General features: G+C 35.8%; 1 protein-coding gene across 2 annotated transcripts in view; it reads right to left on the bottom strand.

Annotated features, from left to right (window-relative positions):
- Positions 1–2,346: 2,346 nt before the first annotated feature.
- Positions 2,347–26,405, bottom strand: part of MAP3K1 (mitogen-activated protein kinase kinase kinase 1) — a 61,333-nt gene continuing 37,274 nt past the window's right edge. For both annotated transcript variants that reach the window (XM_086770651.1, XM_086770650.1), the window contains exons 3-20: positions 24,499–24,705; positions 22,532–22,732; positions 21,553–21,669; positions 20,862–21,010; positions 18,367–18,488; positions 17,562–17,643; positions 17,256–17,433; positions 16,182–16,472; positions 15,616–15,737; positions 14,523–14,614; positions 14,087–14,276; positions 12,494–13,772; positions 11,415–11,567; positions 9,917–10,079; positions 7,676–7,807; positions 6,536–6,678; positions 5,947–6,078; positions 2,347–5,120 (exon numbers count right to left, since the gene is read on the bottom strand). In XM_086770651.1, the coding sequence (XP_086626777.1) occupies positions 4,971–5,120; positions 5,947–6,078; positions 6,536–6,678; positions 7,676–7,807; positions 9,917–10,079; positions 11,415–11,567; positions 12,494–13,772; positions 14,087–14,276; positions 14,523–14,614; positions 15,616–15,737; positions 16,182–16,472; positions 17,256–17,433; positions 17,562–17,643; positions 18,367–18,488; positions 20,862–21,010; positions 21,553–21,669; positions 22,532–22,732; positions 24,499–24,705 (3,903 nt within the window). In that variant the 3' untranslated portion in view covers positions 2,347–4,970. The remainder of the gene's footprint in view (positions 5,121–5,946; positions 6,079–6,535; positions 6,679–7,675; positions 7,808–9,916; positions 10,080–11,414; positions 11,568–12,493; positions 13,773–14,086; positions 14,277–14,522; positions 14,615–15,615; positions 15,738–16,181; positions 16,473–17,255; positions 17,434–17,561; positions 17,644–18,366; positions 18,489–20,861; positions 21,011–21,552; positions 21,670–22,531; positions 22,733–24,498; positions 24,706–26,405) is intronic.

The raw sequence follows: 26,405 nt of genomic DNA, 5'->3' as shown, positions 1-26,405 counted from the left end.
AGAGCTGAAACCTGTTACATTCCTGTCCACACTTTGTACAAAGTATTTGGCCCTGGTGACAAGGAGACATGAGTTGTGCTTTGTAGCATCATAAGCAACTGCACCTTACTTACTGGTGTGAAGCATTCTGCACTATTTACTGCAAACCTAACAAGCCAGACAGATGGAATATAGTACAAATCATGAGCATTTTCAACTTCAGTGCATGTGGCGTGGGGGCATAAGCTTTTTCAGTGCTACATTCTACTGTCAAGTGTCTGTAAAACAAACAAGCAAACAAAACTAGTGAGGACTACAATCACTCAGCCATCACTCTTCAATAATTAACAAAGACTCCCAAATAATCCTTTACAAATCATTAAGAGATACCAAAGTAAGGGTAATGTTATCTCCTTGGCTGCTGTTCTATCTTCTGTGTTTGGGAACGTACTTTTATAAAACTTGTCTTTTTGGACACTGTTTCTTATCTGCAGTTTTAGTTAAAATCTGCCAGTGAAGTAAAGGTTATTGGCAAAATGAGACAGCGTGCATCTTGCACTCTTAGGAATCTAGTTTAAAAAAATGAACATATGGAGCTAGTGTTTGAGAACTGGTTTTGGAGTGAACAGAGAAACCACAAAACACTGTCAAAGCCTGTACTCCTATGTCTGGACCTGAACTCTTGCCAAGCATTTGGAATTTTGTAAGCCAGTCCCACCAAAGCAATGAAACAAGCAGAATCCACTTTCCATCTCAGAGCCTGCTAATATTTTTATAAATTGTCTTGATTTACTCTATATTCACTTTAACTCTACTGTTGGCCTTGCACATCTTTTCCAAGAACAGGAACTGAGTGATGATATATTGCAAACTGAAATAATTGTGGGAAATAAAAGTAAATGGCACAGTGCCTCAGAAAAAGCCTCAGCCCTTGGCCGACTCAAAATGCTTTCCTGCCATCTTCTGGACCTTCTCAGTAAAGACAGGCAAGAAAGGTCTCAATTCACAACTGAAATTCTGGATTTCAGCAGGAGTGTGCCATAATGAGAAAACACGCACGTTTGCCACAGTACATGTATACTGTAGCTCTTAAAAGCAAGACTGTCACATTCGTGATTCACCTCAGCAGAGAAGACGAAGCAATGAGGGACAAGTTAGGAAGGGAAGTTCAGTGTCTCAGCAGGTGGCCAGGGTCGGGTCAGAACAGCCACACATATGAGTTGCCCACTAAGATGATGAAGAGGAAATGCATGATTCTCATGACATTCCAACATATTCTGGAAACAATCATTACCTTTCAGTAAGAACTTGCAAAAATGAAACACTGTCAGACTTCAAGCTATGACCATCAGGTAGAACACTGAATGTAATGTTATTCCCACCAAAGAAATAAAAATAGGCATAGCGTACTATTTGCCTGTGGAAAAACGGAGCATGCCCTTTACCAATGAAGACAATTGGTTCCATAAGTAGATGTCTTTGTCATTTACTGCCAACTGCTGGGGACAGGTGATCCCTGCCATCCTTTGGTCCTACAAAGGAGACTACAACATTATAACTACCACACAGTACTGCAAGGTTCAGGTGTTCTATGGTAAATAAAATAAAAGAAGATACTTACAATGAATTTATATTTTATCTAATCCTTGTCGTGAATTTTCTGTACATTTTTCTGATTTTAAAAATCAGGTATTAGAATTTATCTGAAGATCTCTGCTGCAAATTTTTCCTGGAGAACTGATGTTGAGAGAAAGTCATATAAGTAATGGAGACTACAGAGTGATGCATCAAAATGTGGAAATTACTAGTCACAAAAAAAGGCTACAGAACACTTTATTTTCACGTATCCAAAAATTAATTTTAAAAATATTAAAAAAAAAAACAGGACAAAGACAAGCAATTGAAACAAGACTTACCTTTGCAATACATGTTCAGATTGACTGAATAAGGAAAGGCTTATGTTTGCTACTTAAATCACAAGGAACAGAATCATTTCACTGAAAACCTAAAATAGCAGATCAACTTCCAAGATACACCTCAATGGCTCCAGAACCCATCTAACCCAATCAACTCACCTGATTTGGTAATTAATAGTTACATTTGCAGTAATGCAAAATTTAAACATTTAATATTTGATTTAAGGGCATAGGCAAGTGAGATTTACAGATACAGTGCTGTCATAAGAGAAGTTCCTGCCTTTACTATCGATAAAAAAGTTGTTTGTTGCTGCCCTTTATCTAAGCATTCCTTATTGATACACCTAAGATATGTATATCAGCCAATACTAATTCATATGTCATTTAGTGTTAGAAACTAAGTCTTCATATATTGAGTGTTACATATGAAATCGTGTATAAACAGTGAAGCGTGCCAGAAATATTTTATTCACATCAGTAAACTGAATGTATTTACATTACAATAAGCAAAGGACAAATTTTTTTTCAAAAACTTTTATTTACTATAAAGACAAAACCCACCAAAATAGGTACAAATTATACTATATAAAATTGGTTCAATGGGGTAAAAACTTTTAATTAAAATATCTTGATATATTTAAAATAACAAAGGATACAATGAAGCCAAATTTCTTAACCCAGAGATTTCTGTAAAATTTGCTTGCACAGTAAGGTGCTAATAGAAGTTAGCCCTTAAGCCCTGGAAGTCTTAGGAATCAGTCACATAGCAAATATAATTTCATTGTGAAAGTGAACTTTGGTAGAAGAAACTCTATAGGACACCTGAGGTAGTAGAAACTGGAATAAACAGCAGTAGACGTTATTTACAACTTAAGTACCAAATAACATTAAGAACACAAAAAATAATTACAGAATACAATTTTCAGTCCAGCTTTGATCCAAAGAAAATAAGAATATTACATCACATCTGCATTTTAAAAACACCACAATTACCAGCAAGCTGAGGGAAATGCAAACAAACTCAAACAAATGCATTTGGACACCTAAGAGGCAGTTTGAGTTTGAAATGTGGTAGGCATGGTGATCTACAAAGTAATACTGATTAGCTGAGGTTCATCAGTTTATACAGTTTACATTTCTGCCAGAAACAGTATTAATCTGACAACTGATCTTCCAGTACAAGAATTGGCAAGAGTGCATCCTTTAAAGCTTGCACATAAGAAAGACTTAGAAACAATCTTAGAATAAGAAATTCTAAAGTGGTAAAAAAAAAAAAAGTCAAAAAAGTCAAGTACAAAACAGTTAGAGCTACCAAACTTCACATTTCGGTATTATCTTTTTAACTCTTCAAAGTCTGCCAATCTTCCAAAACAAAGGAATGTAAAATTTCCAAAAGAAACATTCACAACTAATGACACTGCTTTTTTCATTAGTATGAGCACTATCATTCCTGTAAACTTATCTTTAAGATGTTTTACTTCCAATTTGTATTGTACATTTTTAATGTACTATAGCTTATTTAGTTTCTCCTGAGTCTTTGAAAATAACCAATTCTATTTCAGTCCAACAATCCAACTGGCTTCTGAAGAGTTAAAACATAAACAGTATATTTTTCCAAAAGGATTAAACACAATCAGTACTTGATTTAAAAAGATCCCCTTTTTTTTTAAAAAAAAAAAAAAAAAAGCAAAAGAAAAGCTGCCATTTTCCTTCAGAATTACATGCATCAGAATCTAAAAACCTGCCTTATTAAAATAATTTTAAAAACCTGTTTTTAAAAAACACACCTGCTAAAACAACAAGTTTTGCACTACAGGTGAAGCTTTACTTCACATTTTATTTTATCTTGCTTTTCAAGTCCAAGTCCTGTTTCTTGTTAAAATAAATACCTTTCTTATGGTAATATTTTTAACATTTTCAGACTAAATTATTGCTAATTGCTACAGTAAATAGATGATGTATGGCAGAAGGAAAACAGCAGGTAAAACTTGTTATCAGTAGATAATGTGACCTCAGTTTTGTTACATAAAGAATGAGATTTGCTTATAGTTGACACCTGCTCCCACTGAAATACAGGACAAAGTCTCCCATATACTTTACTAGGAGCTGGGTTTGCGGCCTTTGATGTGAAACTTCTCTACATGATTTGCCAGAAGAAACTGCTATATGAAAAGAAGGCCCAACAACTTTTAGCATGATTCAGACTAAGTTGTTTTATACAGAACACTCTTGTTTCTTCTGTTTTGTTTTTTAAATAACCTATACTAGCAGAGCCTTCAACACTGCCTTGTTGAAGGTGGCATTGTATTTTATTCCAGATTTGCAGCAAATCTGTTTTAAAAACTCTTGTATCACCAAGACATTCCATGACACAGTTTGCATCTTTTCCTAAAGACTATTTTAAAAGATCACCTTTCCCTGAAAGTTAAAAATACAATGAAAACAAACTTTAATTTCAAAAGAAATTACACAGCCAGCAGTAAATGCACAGGGAAGCACAACTGCCTGCTCTTACTTTAAGGAAGGCAAAATGTTTTTTTAAAGTATCCATCAACGGTTGGATTTGTTATTCAGAGAACTTTGTGTAATTAAAAGGGACAGATACAGAACTTCCTTTTCACCGGTGCTGAAAACTGACTAATTGCAGAACCCTCTGCTTACATCTACATGATGTGAAATGAAACAGTGATTGCTATATTAAAATAGATCCTGAGCCCCTCAGCTGCTAATATTGCTGAAAAAGTGCTCCAAATAAAATAAAAGTTACTTATCTGCTAAATAATCATGCAGATTTAAGGAAAAATGCTTTTGTGTTCACATAGGGCCAGATATTTGAAAAGGCACAGTTTACAAATCTCTGCATAAATTGTGAAATGTTGCATACTGAGCTTAGGTAAAGATCTTGATTTGTCAATCACATACTTAGTTAGGGTCCTCCACTAGCCTTAAGTCCTTGATGTATCTACCATTAAGGCCAGCAGAATAATACAATTTGCTGTACTTAACTGCACTACAAGACAGTTACTGTATATTCAGTAGCATCTTCTTCAGTATATCAGCCTTCTACATAATCAGCTACCACGTAGTACGGAAGACTGGGTGTTTCAGCAGCTCCCTTGATGGGGGTCTGTCCTGAGGTTGAAGTTCTAAACACCGAAGCGTCACATCTTTCAAGCCAGGAGACAGATGTGTAGGTATTGATGGAGCTGTAGTTGCACTAGCAATCTGAGCAAAGGGAAAATAACTTTTTAGAAATCTGTGATTCTAAAGCCCCCTCTCCTACCTCAAAAACTTTCCACAAGCTGATCATGTTCAGCTGATGAGTTATGAGTTTTTCTCCACTTAGTGTATTTCCTACTGCAGTTTGAAGATTACATTACTGCTTCCATTCTATAAAATGGGTCTTAAGTTGCCGTCATGCCTCTTTCCTGAGTAAAATAAGTTCCATTGTCTTTCATAGTCTGCCTCTCTCCTTGCACTTTTCTCTAAATTTTGCTCTTGCAGCAAGATTCTGCCGTGACCATCTGCTGAGCAACCCGTAAGAAAAGCTCTTCTGTTGCACATACAGTTATTCTTTAGACTACTAGTTGCCATCACTGTTAACTGGCATAAGCTAACATGGAGACATATTGAGCTAAGCGATGTTACATTATGGTATGTAAAGCTGGGTATGATCTCTTGCATTTTCTTTACTGTATTTCTGCTACCACCCCAAAGGACAATCTCTTTCAGATAGACGCAGATCACTCCCAACCAAAGTAATTTTGATCTTCTCTAGATCAAATTAAGCAAGTTCAAATTAGCCCGTTACACTACATATTTGTAGGACAGCATCTTCTGGATATTACTGTGTTGGTATCCTTTTTTTTTTTCTTGAACAAGCAAGTATGATTACATTGGCAGCAGTATTAATTTTGTACTAAAAGCTCAACAGAAATAAAAGCTACTCCAACAACCCCTACTACTTGTATACATTTCTAAAATTCACGTTGCTGAACATTAAATTATTTAGTGTCTTTTGTAGCATATTGGTAGCAACAAAATACCTCACCTTAAATATCAGAGCAAGATGATTGGAGTGTTTCTCTGCATTCCAGGGAGGTTTTGCACAAGCCATTTCTATAACAACACAGCCAACACTCCACACATCACAGCTCCTGCCATATTGCTGACCTCTCAGAACCTGAACAGACAGACCAAAGCTCAGATTATCCACTTCAAAGTTTCTTAACCCTAAGTAATTTAGATGGAAAAAAAAAATAAATAAAATCATCAACCACGTGCATTCTGATTAACATTTCAGGTTGAGAGAGTGATCAGTGATGTAAATGCCAGAAGATTTATAGAGCTGTACAGTAAATAAAATGCCTGATCAAGGAGCAAAGCAAAGTACCTTGCAATCGTTAGCTAGGTAACAATCCTTATAATAGATATGTCTTGTTACAAACTACTTAAAACAGCTTTGACAGTGAGCAAGAAATGTCATTATTGCCATACTGAAATAATTCCTATTCTTTAGAACAAGTACATTTGAAACATATTTGAAGCATTTACAGCAATTTTCTTTTATTTATTTGTATGAATTAGCTTAAAGAGTTCAAATAAACTTTTTGAAGTAACTTCCAAAACGGGTTTCTTACCTCCGGGGCCATAAATGCAATAGTTCCCAACAACTGTCCCTGAAACTCCCCAGCACCAGTTCCTTTTGATGCCAACCTGGCTGCAGCTCCAAAATCAGCAATTCTTAATCTATGACCTGTGCTGTCAATTAGCAAATTGGCACCTGTCAACAGCATAATAAAAATACTGCTAGTTGGCTTTCTATTAAAGGGAAAAGGATGAACAGACACTCTTCCTCCCTCCATTTAAAAACTATAAATAGGTTGACGTTCCCCACTCCCAATATCAAGGAAATCTAAAAAATGAAGACGAAGTCTAATAATGTCACTTTTCTGTTATGCCTGAATGATACTGCGCACAGCTTACGCTGTCCAAAAGATTTAGAGAAGCAATCAAACTTCCGAAGTAGGGCAAACACAGGATTCTGGAACAATGCCTGGAGACGGAATAATGAAAGAAAATGGTGACCTAAAACCCTGGAGGCTTTCATAGCCTGCAGCTCCCTGTGAAATTTAAATTTATTTAATCCTGAAGGAACTTTGAGTTGTCTTGAAGAGAATTACAGAGCAATTGAAAATTTTCCTATTTTAAGGAGAAATAGTAAAGCTAAATATTTGCAATCACTATGTTGCTACTTATTGGCATATCTCTCGAGTTCATGGATAGCTATAGTGACATTAAAGGGAAAAGTTCAGTAAGACTGGCATTTCCTAATAAAGTCCACATTTTGCTGAAACACAGTACAACTGTATTTATGTTCAATTAGGATGAAGGAAGAAAACTCATCACAGTATTCCTGTACGTTAGAAACCTGACCTCTTTATCTTGGCTTGTTCACAGATTTTACTATCATTTCAGTGCAAACATTTACATTAATTTAACTAGCAATCTTTAAAGATATATGGCAACTTCATATTTTATTTAAACAAATTGAGAAAACACGTTTTTCCTGAACTATCAGCATAGATAGCAGACATCCCCAAGCATGCTATGAACATTCTGATTAATTTAAGTAATTAAAGGTTTTTAAGAATGATCAGACAACCCCAATAGAAAAACCACTCTTCAGATGGTATCTGAGAGAAGCAATAGGTCTCAAGCCAAAATAGATACTGCTTTCTGAATACTCCTTTTAAAAAGGCATTTAAAATAATTCTCACCTTTAACATCTCTGTGGATTATCTGATTCTCATGGAGGTAAGAAAGGCCACGTAACAGTTGCTCTGTGTAATTAATAATAACAGATTCTTTGAAGGCTCCATATTTACTTAACAAATGAGCAACCGAACCCCCTAGAAGATTAAAAAAAAAAAAAAAAAACCAACACATTTTATCAGCACTTGTATTTTGTATTAGTAGAATGCAGCTCTGTCTTCTAGAATTGCAACTTGGTATTGGTATTCCTAATTTATAACTAGACTTCTCCCCTCCCAGTAAAATAATTTAAAAGTTTCATAGGCAAAAAGACTTGGTTACTTAATTACTTTCTACCTGCAACTGTACACATTAAAGACATAAGTCTTCATGCTTCCTAGTAATTTTGTACTTCCTTAAAGGAATGTACAAATCCCTTAATATACAAAGTACTGTTGCTGATAGAAAACCCTACACTTATTTATTCACACTTTGCATTAACATTTAAGCAGCAGAGCAGTAGCTGCCTTTGGGGCAATAGATACATGCAGCCTCAAGTATGCATTCCCTCTAAGGACCTTAATTTACTTTTGTTACCATCCAAGTACCACTATATAGAAGCAAGTAGGCAAGGAAGGAAAAGCAGTAATTTTTTCTGTTTTCCAAAACTGGTATGTAGATTCCTAAGATTTTGGATTTCCATTGTGCTTCTCAGAGTATTCTAATGTAACGTGGGCTTCAATGAAGTAAAGACAGTTCCTCACATTTCATCATCTAAATACATACATTACATAAAAAAATTTCAAAAGTTAAATGCCCTTAGTTTTGAGACAATATTTTCTGCATTACTGCTTGTAGTAACATATACTTGGGCTTTGCTTGTTAGCACTCTGGTATTACTAAGTGGTTTCTGCCAAAGAATGTAAGTTCTTTGGAAGGAGCAGGGAGGTAATCATCCCCCTGTATTCGGCACTGGTGAGGCCGCACCTTGAGTATTGTGTTCAGTTTTGGGCCCCTCACTACAAGAAAGACATTGAAGCCCTGGAACGTATCCAGAGAAGGGCAACAAAGCTTGTGAGGCGTCTGGAGCACAAGTCTTATGAGGAGTGGCTGAGAGAGTTGGGATTGTTTAGTCTGAAGAAGAGGAGGCTCAGGGGAGACCTCATTGCACTCTATAGCTTCCTGAAGGCAGGTTGTGATGAACAGGGGTTTGGCCTCTTCTTCCAGGCAACAAGCAGGACCCGAGGAAATGGCCACAAGTTGTACCAGAGGAGGTTTAGATTGGACTTGAGGAAAAACTTTTTCTCCCAAAGAGTGGTAAGGCACTGGAACGGCCTGCCCAGGGAGGTGGTGGAGTCTCCGTCCCTGGCAGTGTTCAAGAGGCGGCTTGATGAGAAGCTACAGGATATGGTTTAGTAGCTGTGGCAGCAATGGTAGTGGGAAGACGGTTGGACTAGATGATCTTATAGGTCCCATCCAACCATGTGATTCTATGATTCTATGATTCTAAGGTGCAATACATTCTTTTTTAAGAAATAAGGATGTATAAAAACCAAGTCTGGTCTTGCTAACTGGACTGCAACAACATATAATCCCATTAATAAAATTAATAAAGCTCCTTCTTAAAAACAGGATATAGACTTTCTTGTCCCTGCTTTACACAATACTGAAAAAAATTTCACTATTTGTTACTAAATTACCACTTAATATGTTTAAGATTTGAACATGTTTTTCCTGAAGCACCATGCTTACTACCTATTGTTAGAAATTTACTTTAAGTTCTTAAATGCCCTTGCATGTCACCTCACACAATCTTTATCAAAATGCATGCTACAAAAACAAGTGACAGGTATTCCAAACTTTCTAGCGAAGTTATTTGTAATAATGACTTCAAGTTACATGGGTACACTGAAAATGCAACACTCGATGTATTTCCAACTGAAGCTCCTTTCTCTCAAAGTTTCTAACTCCTCATTTAAATTCAGAAATTGAGAAAAAAAAGTAGTAGAATTTTTGTTCACAGCTTCCAGCTGCTTTAACTGTATGACAGATTAGGTATAAAAAAATTCCAAATCCAAAAAAAAGATGCACCAGTAAGAATACTGCTATGACCAATTAAATTGTTTTGTAACTAGACCTTTATACTGGTTACCAATTGGAATGGAATTACAAATGTGCAAGCTGAAATGATGCAAAATGCAGTATGAAACTACATAGTTCAAGACTCAACTGATATTTTAATTTTCTTTTGCATAGTAGTTGCTTACCTGCCATCCATTCGATGAAGAGGTTATAGTTGCTCTTCTCACATGTAGCACCCAACATTCGAATAATGTTAGGATGGTTCAGATGACTCATCATCCTTATTTCTTCTCTCAGTGCTTCAACTACTTCTTCTTGCTCAGATGATGTGTTCCTGACATATGTCACCTGTTTTGAAAGATTGTATTCAGTCTTACTTTATCTAATTACCAGTTGTGTAAGCCCCCCATTCAGTACAGTAACAAGAATGGATGGGTTTCCATCCTTTTTCACCATCTGGAAATAGCAATTACTCTTTTACCTCAAGCCTCTTCAGCTGAGAATGTATCTACATATGAGAAAGTCATAGAAAATTAAGAGTGAACTTCTAGGGAAACACCAAGAAAAAAATCTCTTAAAATATGGAATGAGGCAACTTCACTCTTCAGTTTCCTCTGCTTAAAGGAGGAAATTTTTTTTTTTTCAGATGTTGACGAAAAGGAAGATAAATAAGGCCTGAAATGGGATTCGGACAGTGGTGTTATTTGTAAGATTTTTTTACCAGTTTAACCATACTGTTTCATAAACAGACCTCTTATCGCAGAAATTCAAGGGTAAGGGGGAGCAGAAGTCCTGTAATGGAACTGGAACCAACCCATAGTGAATCTGAAATAACTGTATGCTGCACAGAATTTCCCCTGGGCATCAGAACCATCATACTCTCTCCACAAGGAGCCTCAAGGACTACATGGACAGTCCTACTGTTTAACAAGCAAGAGAGTTTCAAAGAAGGAATAGCTGACGATAGATGTTCTTTTCCTGATTAAATGTTTGGAAATAGCTCAATTGTATAAGTTCATTCCAGAATTAATAAGAAAATGTTAGGACTAATATTTCCTCTGTATTGGTATCACTGCTTCAGACCTAAGGTACCTCAAGTGTGAAAGATTTACTCACATCTAGAACCTCCAAAAATCTTGGGTGAAACACGTGCATTTGGGCCTCCTTTCTCAGTCTGTATCTATTAATTTAAATATTAAAAATACTTGCCTCTATGTTGGCTGTTGGATCAGAGGAAAAGCTTTAAACTACATTTCCTCCACTTAAACTGCTTTAGGAAAAAAAAATCCCTGACAAGTAAGGGGAAACTACTTCTAATAGCTACCTTGCAAACGGCATTGATTTGGAATCAAGGGATCTGGGCTCCATTCCTAACTCTGTCACTGATTTCTTGATAAAAGTAAAAATGCATTTGAAGAACTATGAAAGAAAATGGGCTTATACAAAAAGTACAACATTTTTTCATTTTAAATGTGAAGTGAAAAAACTTAAAAATATTATGTTAATACCATGCACCTAAAGACTTTTTACGATGTATTAGGTGAGAACACATGATAGGGAACAGAGGAAGCAAGGAACACAAGAAGTCTGTGAGAGCAGAGAGCTCTTATATTCAATATTCTGAAGAAATATTGAAGAACAAGTACAATATATTACAAAAAGTGAAGTATTTGAAGTATTTACCTGTTTTACAGCCATTAATGTCCCCGTTCCTACATCTTGAGCTTGGTAACAGGAAGAGAAAGCTCCAAGGCCAATTTGCTGACCTTTAAGCCATTCTGCATCTTCTCTGTAATGGTGTTTTGCTTTGGTATGCCCAGGGAGGGTTTCTGGTGTCTGCAAATTAAATTCCAAATCAATTCCATGATTACTAATATGCATCTAAAATGTACACATTCTGGAAAGCTATGAAATATCCAAGCTTACATGACTCTCCTCTCCCTTACAGTTCTTCGTACTGCATGTTATACAGGTTTTCAGCTGAGACCAGTATACCAGTGTATTCTATAATCCACATACTCCTACTACTGTATCTAAGATCAGAGAGCCTTCTCTATGTTACTACCAGAAGGTGAAACGCAAGGTTTAAGGACAGCAATAGCAGTAAGACCTTTTTCTATTCCTGATCTCACATCCAGTTAAGGTTTTAGCTAGCACCTGCACACAACCAAATTATGTTGTTTTCTACCTAATCTATTTCTCCCATTTTATGCTTCCCACATGGTTACCTCTTGCAAAGGATCACAAATAAAATATTCCTTTCCCTATTCTTATTTATTGTGCTTTTGTCTATTTGCAAACAAATATATTTTTTCAGACTTGTAAAGTATCTCACATCTTCTCTCTCAAGATGTGCTGAGACAAGATCTCTTCCAACTCTGCCTTTTCTTTCAGAAACTAGTTCAGTTTAGTACAATTGCCTTCAAAGTAAATCAGCATTAAGACTCAGTACAGCTCTACTCCTGCTGAAAAACTTTGTTTTTATTTCCTAGTTTCCCCACTTTTACACTTCCTTCTTTGCCATTTTAAAGGCTGTTATATGACATGATGTTTCTCTTCCAAATATCTTCTCTAGACTTGTTAATAACCATGGAAGGATTCTGTTAGCACCCTCAACTGTCAGACTGTTTATATTCCAGCTCCTAGGAAAGGGTATTGAGTACCTTTGTGCTTTATATAACTTTGAAAATATAACAACACTGCTTCATAAATTCAGTGAACCTCAGCTGAGACTTATGCTAAATTTCCATATGTATACTTACATCCTGCTGAATGATTATGACATCTTCACCATTTTCGACCTGCAGTTGGGGAATTATTGGCAGGGCATCTTGAGATGCTGACATTGCCATAGCAATAGCTAAAGCTTCCTCCTCTTCAGCTTCCATCTTTTCCTTGCATTTCTGATTATGATTGACATCATCTTTGTAAGTATCATCACTTTCTGCCCGTTCAGGAGAAAGAACTGCAACTTCAGACTTGAATGTAACTGTGCCATCACTTGTTGGCATAGAGGCCTCAAGTAGGTCCTCAATACTGGAATTGAGCTCTGCGTTAACATCCAGTCGACATTTTTCATCTACTGGTGTGAACACTGTCTCTTCACTCGGTATAACTGCACTGCTACTACTACTATTATTGCCATCGCACTGTGAAATATCTTTCAGGTCAAGCGTCATACTGTTTTTTAAGGTTTCTCCCTGCTTGTTCACATGACTTGGGGTGGGTCGTGACGGCTTTGGCCTGTGTATCTGACTAGATGGCAATGGTCTGGCTTGGGTAAAAACGGGAGAAAGTTTGTCTGGTTCTTTATTTTCAGAACAGTTTCTCTGAAACTGGAGAGAAAGTTTCCGCTGTGTTTGAGGAGACGGTGAAGGGATTTTGCAGGGAACGAATCCCTGAGGTCTGAGTTTAGACACATCTGTTACAGTGCCAGCTGATACAGATGGGTTTGAAGGAGACAAAAGTGTTGGGAATAGTGACTGGGAATGACTGGATGAGGGAGAAGAGTTCAAACACCGACTGTGGGGTTTTCCTTTTGTTTGAATGGCTGGCTTTGGTTGCTCAGTGGCTACTGATGAAATAGGAAGTCCCACAGCAAGGCCAGCCAGCGTCTCAGAAATGTCCTCTGGACTGGCACTCAGTTTTTTATCACTTAAAACTTTCCCGCTTTTCCCTGATAACTGGACAGTATTGTTAGGAGTATTACTTTCTGTAGCTTCTGGAGAGTTATCCGGTACAGGTAACTGCAAAAAATCTTCATGTCGACATTCCCCAGAAAGCACTTCTTCCATGCCTAGCTGGATGGCTTCTGCAATTTCCATTTCATCTGCTATCGCCATCAGACGTCGACGCATCCTTGCATGATGAGTTGAGCTTGTCACAGTCAACATTTCTAACAGCTTTACAAAAACTTGAGGCACTCTTGCCACCATTCTTGCTGCACTCAAAAATACTCTCCGTGACAGTTTACCAACCATAGAGTGGGAATTGTCAATTGACCGCAAGGTGAAAGTTAAGAGGGAGAGAAGTTTCTTATACCTAAAAAAAGAAAAGAGGTATTTTATACACTGACATGGCTCTAGTTAATTATTGCCAAGAAAGCCATTTCAAGACCTCTATTTAGCTATCAGTTCTGCAATAAAAAGGAGACTTATTGCTGCACTGGTGCTTCAAAATTGATTCACAGGTCAGAAGATTTTTAAGGAAACCATTTACTCCATAAAGTAAGCACACTTTTGCATATAAATATATCCTATTTGTTTACAGGAACTAGAACAACTATTTCTTTTGAAGAAATCACTACCAACACATTCAATTACAAAGAGTAATAGTCACACAGTGAAACCAAGTACCTGTCTACTACAGTATCAGCCTGTAAAAGATCTCCACAGACAATGTGGGGATAAAATTCACCAGGAAATTCCAACAGAAGTCTGTCTATTAGACAAAGACGCCCCAGTAGCGCTTGCCAGTTGCTAGATTCGGTTTGGGTTCCAAGAATACAATTTAAGACGTAATCAACACCACCAATACCAATGGACCCTATAAAAAAAGTTGATAAAATAAGAATTAGATATGTTCACAATCTAAATTCTGATTTAAATAAAGATCCAAAGTTTATCATACAGAAATACAGGTTGTGTGCCCCAATTACTCTCCTGCCAAACTGCTGAAAGAAATACTGTTCTTTGCCATGCTGATATTAGATAAATCCCGTATTAAACTAAAAATACTTCAGTATATTTGTTTGCAATTAGAACTCAATTATATATGAAGAGCTATTATTACCAGATTTAAGTATTTCTCTCCCAACGGCCAGCTCGCCCGCTTGCCCTTTACACATTTCCAAAAGCGTTGAGACTGAGAGTTGACTTGTTCGACTATAAGAAATTAAAACAAAAAAATAACTCTTTTAGGAGATGCTTCCAATGCAAAACATTCAAATAATTATCTCTCAATAATAATTAGCTTGAAATTGTGCGTGGAAAATTATTTCACATCACTTTATTCCAACATATTTCTGTAATTCTCTATCTGTAAGCTACCAATAGTTGTGACATTTTTTACAAGGATATTTCCAGAAATATAATTTCTATCACTAATAAATCAACAAAAACCCAAATAGGATGCCATCCTCTTGCAAAAACAGGCCAAATCCAGGAATTCAGCAGCACAAGGAACCGTTCTATGTCACTTATTCCCTTAACTTTGGAAGGTCTATTTCTAAACTATCGCCCAGGCATCTCTAGCCACAGTTTCAGAAGAAATGCTGCTTGGGAACCAAAACTAAAGAGAAAAAAATCAAACTGGTGGACTTCTCCATCTAGTTTACTGTAGAGGTGAAGAAATGGTTGGTCTGGCAGAACAAATTGGGTAGCTTAGGACAGGAAGACATGGCCTACTCAAGCCAGAAATGCCAAGGGCATTCACTCAGAATAGCCATCTCCTAACATTAGAGTGTGAAATAAAAAGTAGATGTGTTATGTTAGCACTTCATGACACAGATGTACAACAGATTTTGTTGAAGTAGGAAACATACATGACTGGTACTTGCTGAAGGGTACTTGCTGACTGCATCTAACATCTTCCTTTATTGTAAGGGGGAAAAAAGGTTTTACAAAAGCAAAGTATCATTTAAGAGCTGTAAGTGCTGGAAAAATATGATCAGGTGCCTTCAAAACCTACATCTTTCAAGACAGAGGATTGTTGGTAACAATCAGACTTTAACAAGAATATGATATATTTACACTTATGATCCACACATTTTAGTTCACAACCAACTATAAATGGTCTGCTGTTTCTAGATAAATAGCAACAAATGAAGCTTCAAGACATTTCAGTAACAATCCAAAATGAATTCAAAGTTCATGAGACATCATACCTGTTGGCATCTGCACATTTAACTAATATCGTCTCTACAACTGGCTTGAGAAGTCGCTGTAGTTTAGTCCTCTCTGCCAAAGTATGACAGGGAGTATATACCAGCATGGCTCTTAAAGTTTTCTACGAAAAAGGAAAAAAAATAATACAAATGAAATCAAATTAGCTACATAATTTTTGTTTTTAAAGAGTTGTAAATAGTTTTGTATAAATTCCATTCAAAATATCAGTGAAATGTTCAAAGGATAAATAGCTTACTACATATTCACTGTTAGAATTAGTCACGTATTCTTTGAGATTGCAAAGAACCAAATCATACAAATACTGTTAATATTTAGCACTGTAGTAAGCATTTCCTTATATTTGGCCAGTGGAGTCATGACATTTCACTCTTGCTAAGGATTTTGTTCACTCTGTTTTCTGATGATGGTTAAAAGTTAAGTCATGAGTAGTCCTCAACAACAATTACTAGCATTTCTGACTTCATATATCTTCTCCCTCTTCCTCCTCTTCAAAAATTAAATAACTTTGAAATTACCAGAATACAACAAGTAAACAACTACTTACTAAAGCAGCAACATACACTTTGTAGACAGGGTCAGCACAGACCATAGACAGCACACTGCAGCAGGATTCCACCACCACATCTCCTGAGATACTGGTCTGAGATGACCCACTAGCTGCTCCCAGAGCTCCAGCACTTGTGTTGTTTCCATTGCCGCTTCCAGAATTTCCAGTGCTTTCACCATTAGCCAGTAATAGAGCACCACTAACGTCATGGGAAAGACGTCTAAGTGCCATCTCTCGTATATTCCAGTTTCGAGAAAACAAGCAGCCAACTAACTCCATTCCAAATACCTGCCAAGGAAAAAGCAATGTTACAGGAGTCAAACTGAATAATATTGCAACTTAAATACCTAAGAAGAGCAATGAAAAAGAATAAAGAAATGTTTCTGGTGAAAAATCACCTTAAGAAGTCTGACAGCAAAAATCTGTCAGAAGGTAGTGTCTTAAAAAAAAGACTCTGTGACAGAAATGAAACATCACAAATGATAAGTCATTGGTTCTATAAAAGCTTTTTAGGAGAAGTGGGAGAATGACTGAATGGATGTTTTCATTCACTCTGAATTTTAATTATTCAGTATGGAGTTTATTCCTAGACATTGATATAAGCAACTCTGAAACCAAGGTTCGGCTACACCAGACAAAAATTACAGCAGAAATATAGGCAATACAAGTTCTCCCACTCTGAAGTGTGATCCCCTGCTCAGCTGAACCCACCTCTAAGCTCTAGGGCTTATTTAGGTCATTTGGCTCCTGCAGCACGACCTGGGTAACAACAAATGACAACTTTGTTTTTGTATGACACTTGCACAACTAACACTAGACTTAAGAGGACTACATTTTATTACATGGACCTTTAATATGAGGCCTGAGATGAAGTCCAAAACTGAAACGCCAAGTAAAACAAGACTGGAAAACCTCTTCTGATGCAAGTTAAATATAATTCTTTCCAATAATGATCAGACATAAAGATGACGGGATTCAGAATAAATTTTTGAATTGCTGATCTGACAAATCTAGCAAAAGAGTTAAAAACCAGTTTTTACATTTGAAGTTTCTTTTACAAAGTAAAATTACCTCAATCCATGGCTCAGCTAAATCTTTATAGGCAGAAGGGATCTGCTGGACCCCATAATGAGTAAGGTTAAAATTGCTATCTTGGGTTCTTCTCTGCGATCCAGCTGTAGATTGCTGCTGAGTTTGTTGCTGAACCACACGGAGAACAGAAGAATCCACAGGGCTTGGCAATTCATGACTACAGATTAACAATAACATGGATTAACAAATAAAATATTTACTGAAGTAAATACTTCAGTATATTTAGGAACATCAACTAAGGATCCAGAAACAGGTAAATCTGTTATACACAGACTGAATCCTCACCTGTAGAAATCATGAGATCTCCATTTAGATCTACAAAGAGGACATATAAGAGGTTCTCTGTTTCTTCTGCATTCTTCTGCCCCTAGAACACAGCAACAGGATAATACATACTTCAGTTATACAGTGTATAAAACCAGAAGACGGCATTACTATGTTTAATTTTTACTGAATAATGGTAGTTTCAGGATAAATGCTTCCGAACTGAGCAATTTGCAGCAGCCTGATAAATATGGGCATTTAAACATTTTTTTGCATGCAGAAATGCTTCAGTTTAGCACAATTAATATTAAAAATTATTAACTGAAATGCAGTTTCCTTTTATACCTCAAAAGTATGAAGATATGAGAGATGGAATTTTATTTGTGAAAGCAAACTGTAACTCTTTATATACTTTATTTAATGTAGTATGTAAGCATACTCCGTAAGTCACTGTGTAATGCTAGTTGATAGTAGATGACTTTCATAATTCTATCAACAATCCATAGGGGGCTAAAAGTCTTGCTCTAATTGAACATAATATTATTACTCAGATAAAAGAGCCTTAAGACCCTAGCCCTGCAGTTAACTTATTCCTGAAAGCACCAAATTACAAACTTGATTTCTGAATAACTGATAGAATAAGGCATATTAATAGTACCCAAACGATATCAAACTCTCACAAACAACTACCAGTCATCACCTAAGGGCAGGTTTCTGGTTTTTCACTTTTAAAACAAACAAAAAACCCAGCAAAAACACACTAAATTGTAACACTTTTACATATGCAGAGTCACCAAAACGTAACAAGACAAAGATGACAACGTACATATTGACATGCAGTGGTGGTGTAATTTGTTCCTGCAGCCATCTTCACATACAGTTAGGCTCTCTTCATCCAGCATGCCTAACAAACAAATGGGGCACATCTGTTCTTCTTCATCCTTCATGCTATAAAAATAGGTATTTGTCATTGTAAAAGTGGCATATTAGAATTCAGGCTTTAACTTCCAAACTTCCGGTTTGGAACAGTCACTTGTGAATAACTATAGGCTATTCACAATCATTCTCCTAAACCTTGGTCTGAATAAGTAAGCAAACAAATTTTTAGAGGCACTGAGTACAGACAACACTTTGTTGAAATGAAAGGGAAAGTCACAAAATGCACAACATAGTTTCAAACTAGGTCAGATACCAATTAGAGATTGAAAGGCCCAGCCTTGGGCACTTACATTTTTTCCCCTAAGGTTTCTTTAAAGAAATCAACCTTTACTTCACTTATCATTTGGTTTTCAAAAACAAATTTTTTAATATATTTTGAAAGCTACCCACATTATTTTTTCCATCACACTCCTTTCAGAGTATTGAGTTACAAGGTAGACTTTAGCCCATTACAGAAAGCTGTAAATACTATTTGATGAACATAGATAAAACAAAAAAAAAAAAAATACTAATGGAAGATAACAGCCATTTAAGAATTTTCTGTGACTAACAGAAACAGAGAAAATAGATTAATGTGAACACTAACATACCTACGTCACAAATACATTTTTAGAAAAAACATCTTCCCTGTTTTACATGTTGCTTCCATTTTATTTACCTCCATCTTAACTTTTACATGGATATAACCAGAGACTTCACCAGAAAAAAATATTCTAAACATCATGTAGTCAAAACCAGATTCCAATCTTCTCTAATACTGTTCAAATGTTCAAAACTCTTACTATTCATAGCAAAAACTGAAGTTACAGTCATGTGTGCCTAGAAGCTTGCAGGAACCCTGTATTTCTTCACTAACAGTATATTTTAAAATTACAGTTTGTATATACATTGTTTCTATACACATATATTCACTTCTGTTTCCCTGCAAATGGCTGACACTATTTTTTCCCCTTTAAAAATCCACAAAAATAAGCTTACAGCGAAAAATTCACTTCCACTGCATTTACAGAAACACACGTATTAATTTAAAACTTATTTTTGAAGAACTAGTAGTAAACAAAAGATAATTGCAAGTCATAGTAATTATGAAAACCAACTAAACTTTTATCTTAAGTAAATGTGATGCTCAGTGTTCTCCAATACTTATATCATGCAAGATTAGCCTTGCACAAAACTGCAACTTATCTCATTGAATCAGTAATGCTAGGAAACGATCATTAAGTGTACTGGCAAATAACTATAGTCCTTCATCCTATCAAAAATGAGAACTAATGCAGTAAACTTCACAACCCAGTGAAGCCAATTCTATGAAAAAAGAAAAACAATTCCTACAGAAGGTATCTATATTAAAGGAACTGGCTTGCCTGAATAGTAGTTCCAGAGTCGATTATGTATTTAGCTCTTTGTTTATGCAATTTATTTACAGTAACACAGTTTTGGAAAAATAGGTAATAGATGACAGAGAATTAAGGTCACAATCTGTACATCAGAATTATAAATCTGTCTGAATATATTAATCTATGTGCTTATTATTGCAATGTAACATATCAAGGTACTCCTGAAGTTAGGTTTCACTTTACACAAGCCTCAGTTTAGGTTGTTTTCTGTGGTTTGACCTCTCAAGAGGATATCTAGTTCACCCTCTAACTAATGCACGCACTAATCACTTGTTTGAAAAATTAACTAACATCTTTTCAAAATCAAGGAAAAGAACATGCAAAAGCACTCAAGTAGTAGAAGTGAAGGGAAAAAAAGGATATCGAAGAATCAAACATCACTTAAAATTTATAAATAAGGCATTGTTTAATATTGTATAAACTATAAAAATCATAATAGTTTGATAGCTCCCTTAAAATAATTTAATCACTCATTTTCCATTAAGTTTTTAAAATATTTGCTTACTTATATATTGATATATGCCTACACAAACACAGTGCATTTACTAAAAAACTTTTCTGCATATTGTCAAAGGCACAAGCATTTCTTCAAAGTAGGACAAAAAAAAAAAAGTTTCTTCATTTCTCAACATTTGCACCAGCACTGTATTTGAACAAATGCACAAAAATAAGTTTCCAAGGTTAATATATGCTTCAGTCTTTCATTTACATTTCAAAAGTTTGTTTCCCAAATTCATAAAGGGTCAAAAAAATTCTTTTCACAACTCTACGTAACATTTTTCAAACAGAAGTTATAAAGCAAATATGCCTGCTCGGTACCACGGTGACTAATGTATGCTTGACTCGATTGTTTGCAAATACAGAGGCTCAATGTGGCTTGAAATGAAAGCAGCTTTGAACAAAGAGAATGGAGGTGATTCTAAACTTCCAAAATCAGATGAAAACTACAGAATAAAGCTTTTAATTTCTTTAGAAAAATACTAACCTGTTTTCTGAACTAGATGTAGAAGTACTAGATGATGACAATGTATGAGAATTTGACATGCGTGAGACAAACTTCTGGATGGTGTTACGAGATGGGGCTTTGATCCTTGAGCTACGCCTACTGTGATATTTCTGGAACAAACTTTCAACCTAATATCAGAAAAAGACAGCAATAATTGTATTTATGCTCTGAATAGCTTGTAATTAAAAGTAATATTACTGAAGCTTAACTACTGCTAAAAAAAGATCTAGTTGCCCTCACAATAATGCATTAGCAGTAGCAGAAATTTCAGAAGTCTTACTAAAAAAATAGATCACAAGAAACACTTTCAACATAAACTTATTTGCTTATTAAAAATAAGTAACAGCTTTAAGTATACACACAATTACTAAACACCCTAATTCTATTTTCCTTTCAGCTGATCAGTGAGACAGATACACAAATGAGTAGAAAACCCAAGATTTTAAATCACTCCCTAAACTCTCTACTGTTCTCTTAGTTGTGTCTTTTATTTGCAGCTATTTTTTTCTACTTACAGAGCTCTTGAGACTGAATTAGAGATATAATTAAAAACATACATTCTTGTTGCTTTGAAACGCAACAGTTTTCAGCATTTTTAAGATAATGTCCGAAAGACTTTTATCTGGATTGTATTTTAGATCTGCCACTAGATCTATTAGAAATCGATTACCTCAAAGTTCTTCAGTGTCTTTCTCCAGAGCATTGGGTCTGAGGGTTCAAGCTGGAACACCCGCAGCATAACAAACAGCAGATGAATACAAAATGTCCCACGGCCACAGCTACAAGTCTGCAAAGAAAAGTATATGCTAATGCTCCACTGAATTGATAATTATTAGGTAATTTTTCCACATTTAAGTGCATCACAGAAGACATACTACCCTCTCCTAAAAAAACGAACAAACAAACAAAAAGTGGTTTGTGCAAAATATTTCAGATGTAGACATAAATATCTTCTTACATGGCCTTAGAGAAAATGTGAATTCCCAAAATATTATTCAGGAATATGCATGGAAAAGCAGATTACACCAGTTTTCAAACAACTTTTTTCCCCATTTTAAATTTAAAAAAAAATCAACATAAGCTATTGCTACACTTCATACTAGAAGGAATTTATGCATATAATAATTGCACATCTTCTATTTACTAAAAAACTTAGATGCTCCCCAATGCAGCAAGCATCACATCAGTACTATGAAAGTCTAGGAAAAGGACCTCACTGAGTATTAATGAAATTATCACACCATTAAAGGAATGGTGTCATATGCTTGTCATTTATATATATCCCATGAACAGAGGAAACAAAGTGTTTCAGACTGAGAGACTAGGAAAATGAAGTGGCCAAATTTTAGCTAAAAATACTTAAGATACACAATTTGGAACCACTTCTAGGAATGAGAAATAAACAGGACAGTTATCAATAACTTCCAAACTAGAGGTTTGGTTTTTTTTTTTAAAAAGCGAAACATCTGATAAAACTAATATACTTCCTACACATTTGACAAAATACAAGCTGATCATTATATTACATGAGCACAGATTACAAATTTTATCATGGCTTGGCATCTAACGATCTAATTTGGTTTTGAGCAGTTTTCCAAGATTAACTATAAATTAAGAAAAGCTACAGACAACACAAAAACGTTCTCTACCTGAGGCCCAATAAACACTCTGTATTTATTATCAGGGCTATCTCCTCCAATTAAGAAAGAGTTGGGCCCTATCTGCTGCAGCAAGTACAGCCTGGCTCGCATAACTTTGTTGACACGACGATTTGTTTCCTCAGGGCTGTACGGAGAGAAGCCATCTGGCGATGGGGCTCGTCGAGGTGGTGTTGTTCGTCCACTCTGAAACTACACAAGCAGTTCCATCATAAGCATTTCCAGGATAACAGTAAGTTTAATTAAGTGTTAGGTTTTTGGTTTTGTTTTTGTTTTTTTTTAATCTCCAAAGGACATAGAATAAGAGAGTCCCCAAAACCGGAAACCGCTACAACTTGCTCAGATTGTATGACTTTAAAAGGATTACTTTTCTTCCATGCCAAGAACTGCAGGGCAGAGGAAAACCTGAAATTTTGTAACTGAAATTTTGTCTGATGTTATGACAGAAAATTAAGTCTTTTAAATTGCTTCTCTTTTGAAGTCTTCATTGGTCGTCTTTACCATATTACTACTCAATTAACAAATATAATTGAACCAGAAGATAATAATAGACTTAATATAGGAAATTATTAAATAAGGTTATAATACTAATATATTTCATAAATGAAGAAATCAGTTTACAAAAGGAAATATATGGTCAATGAACAACAAATGTTTAAGAAATTCCACAGAAAAGAAAAAAAAAAGATATAGCTTCCTCTCTTTTGCACAATTAAAGCAACTTTCAGCTCACAATGTTGTTGGGATTTTTTTGGTTTTGTTTCCCCATGACAAAAAATTAAATGGCTTAAATCTTTTATAAAAATTTTCTTCATTTAAATTCCTCACATTTCTAACATTATGAGTCGCACTAATGGCTCTGTCCAATTTCAAATCTTCCGCTTCAATTTTTACTCACTTTGAACTTTATATTATGATGCAGGTTAGAGTTAACTCACTGTTCATTAGTTAAGTAAAACACAGACTAAACTTCTAAGATTATTCATGTGAAAGGTTAATATAAAACAAAGAAAAACAATCAAGTAAAAGTGTATAAATTAGGTAGTTTGGTGGGCTGTTGTGGTTTTGGTTTGCTTGTTTGGGTTTATTTAAAAAAAAAAAAAACAACAACAACTTTCCATTTCTCTAGTCAAGAGGAAAGGAGCTGTGCTGCACTGCTGTAACTTGTGATATTCATGTCTAATTCAGATGAATGACTGTACATATTTTAGCTGATTTCGGAAACTCTGTTTAGAGCAATTGGACAATAAAAGCAATTAGATCTTATTCTTACTCTTATTGCACTGTGAAGTTGTAGACAGGTCAACTGAAGCTTAATTGTGGATAAGCATTTTTATAACAAGCAAACCCATTAGATACTATTGCTCGAAACATTACACTCAATCTTCTTTAACAAAGCCAATTACTATTGCTCAAAACATTTTATTACAGATATTCTTAAATGTAATGACAGAGATTTTAGTCTTCTAACAATGCACACATGCAAATCTTCCTAATCTGTATATAAAGATCAGTTCTGGAATAGAGAATCACAAATAGCATACCAGTAACATTTTTCTACAGGAATCTTAATCCAGTCAACAATCCTATCCCTGACAGAGTATACCTGCCTGGAGAACTGACATGCAAAACTACAGGAAAACACCACAAACTACTGGCACCTCTTAATGCAAATCAAGCTAAGAGAACACAAATGTCTTCATGACTGAATATCTATATTTCTTAATATTTCCTAGAAATAAAAATTGAAAGCAGGACTGAATTCAAAAGAAAACACACATCTAAGAAGAGAGAACACACATAAGAAATCTAACATGAGATATGCTCTGCTTTTCTCACTCAAGTCATGACCCCTTTGTATCACATCTTGGCCTACACTGGGAGGATTAATTGCCTCTATAAGCAAAAGATTGCAGAATACAGCCAAATTAAAAATTACGTCACAGCTTGCAACTTACAGGCACTGGAGATACCCTTTTTCGTCTAACACCTGGTGATTCAGATTTAACCGTCCTAGAGGATGACGAAGAGGAGCTACTTGGAGAAGGACTACGTCTTCCTTTCTGTGTAGGCGAAGAAGCAGTGCTTTGTCCTTCAGCTTGAGGTTCTAGAGACAGTTTGCTCATTTCTGATCCATCTCCTTTCCCAGGGATAGGTTTCACCACCTTGCAGGAATTAAAACACGTTAGAATTATGAATCAATCATTTTACACTAAAGCAAAGCAAATTCATCAAAAATTGGGTTTGCTAGCATTATATAATTAGTGCTGCTTATAGTAGTCCTGCCAGCAACTGATTTGATTCTTACAGTACTTCCGTAATTGTCATTCATGATATCTCAAAGGATAGGAATTTCCCCATTTGGATAGCAGGAGCCAAAATATTTTTTTTTCTACCAGCATTGTCTGCTTATTAAGAGCTGTAATGTTGGATCCACCTGTTACACACAGTATCAGCTGAGAAATAGTAGGGTGCTATTTCTGCAGCAAAACACTTGTTGCAAAGTAAAAATTACTTTAAACCTGGAGGCAATGCAGCAAAATTAAGTGTGCTGCGCCCTGTAAGAACCACACTTGTGTTTTTTGTCTGCCATACAAGTAAAACAGCTATACCAGATCTAGTACCTGAGCTAACCACTGTGCACAGAGCTGCACTACGTGAACACAGGCACATGCACAAGAGCGAGTACATTCACTCCTAATACAGTGCTTTGTTGTGTGAATATTGAATTTTGACACCGAAGCATGGAATATTTCAAGACAGCTTTCAGCTGCCTGCCCCTCAGATCCAGCATGAGCAGAGTAAGGCCTCTGAGAATCAAATTACAAGCAGCCACAGTGGAGAGAGTCCGTTTAAGTTATACATTTCTTCATGTCTTAAGCGGCTTGACTCAAAGCTGGAAGGAAGCTTCAAGTAACACTTCAGATTAACAGAGCAGACCTCTCCTAGAAAGTTCCAGAGATCTCTGATTTAGGCAAAAAATGGAAGGGGCTTTCCCTGTTCAGGGTAAGGAGAGGAAGAGACATCCAGACTCGGTGCCTTTCTACCTGATGATTTGGACTGCATCCACAAGGTCAAATGCTATTTTAAACGGAAGCATTTAACTCATCCAGTTGAATGTATTCCACTATCCAGAAATACATTTCAGTTTCTGTAGGCTACAGGGAGAACAGGACATTGAGAAGGTTGCAGTCTAGCAGTTAAGCTCTGCCTAAGAGAAGAAAAATCTGCATTTACAGCCTCGATCCAAGTGCTGTTCATTTTACTTTAAGAAATCACCATATTTAATATACTGCAAACCTGAACTTTTCAGAAACCTTTGTTGTGATGATTTTTAAATATACTGCTATCTGATTACAAATGTGAATATAATAAAGGAAAAGTATAAAAAGCAGTGTGGCCTTTTTCTTTTTCCTCCTCCTGATTACTGTAATGTTTTTTCTTCTCTGGAAGGTCAGAATGCAAATTCATGTGCCTACACATAAGTTACAGTTACCAGCTGCTAGTGCTTGAAAACATTTAAAATTTAAAATGGTAGCAATTGGGAATCCAGAGCATCAACAGTTGCATTAAAAAACCCAGAAACCTCAACAGAAGTGGGCTGAGCAGGGAAAAAATTTCAAACTATGTAGTAACCGCAATGCATTCAAAATTTTTTAAAGTAAGAACTATTTTGTGTTATTTGACTCTTTGAGGTATTGGGTTTTTTCGGTGCACCTGTAAGTATTTCCAATGTTCTTTTATTTCTGCTCTAGAAGAACTGTTTCCAAACATTTGTTTCCTTCATCACATGATCTTAGCTTTAAATTTGTACTCCCATCAAGTGGTACATGGGAGTCATATTGGTAAATGCATGTCACATCAA

Source organism: Chlamydotis macqueenii, chromosome Z (assembly GCF_036417535.1).
Source record: "Chlamydotis macqueenii isolate bChlMac1 chromosome Z, bChlMac1.mat, whole genome shotgun sequence".
In the NCBI taxonomy this organism is placed as follows: domain Eukaryota; kingdom Metazoa; phylum Chordata; class Aves; order Otidiformes; family Otididae; genus Chlamydotis; species Chlamydotis macqueenii.
Note: the sequence above shows the minus strand (reverse complement) of the source record. Positions and strands in the feature narration are given on the sequence as shown.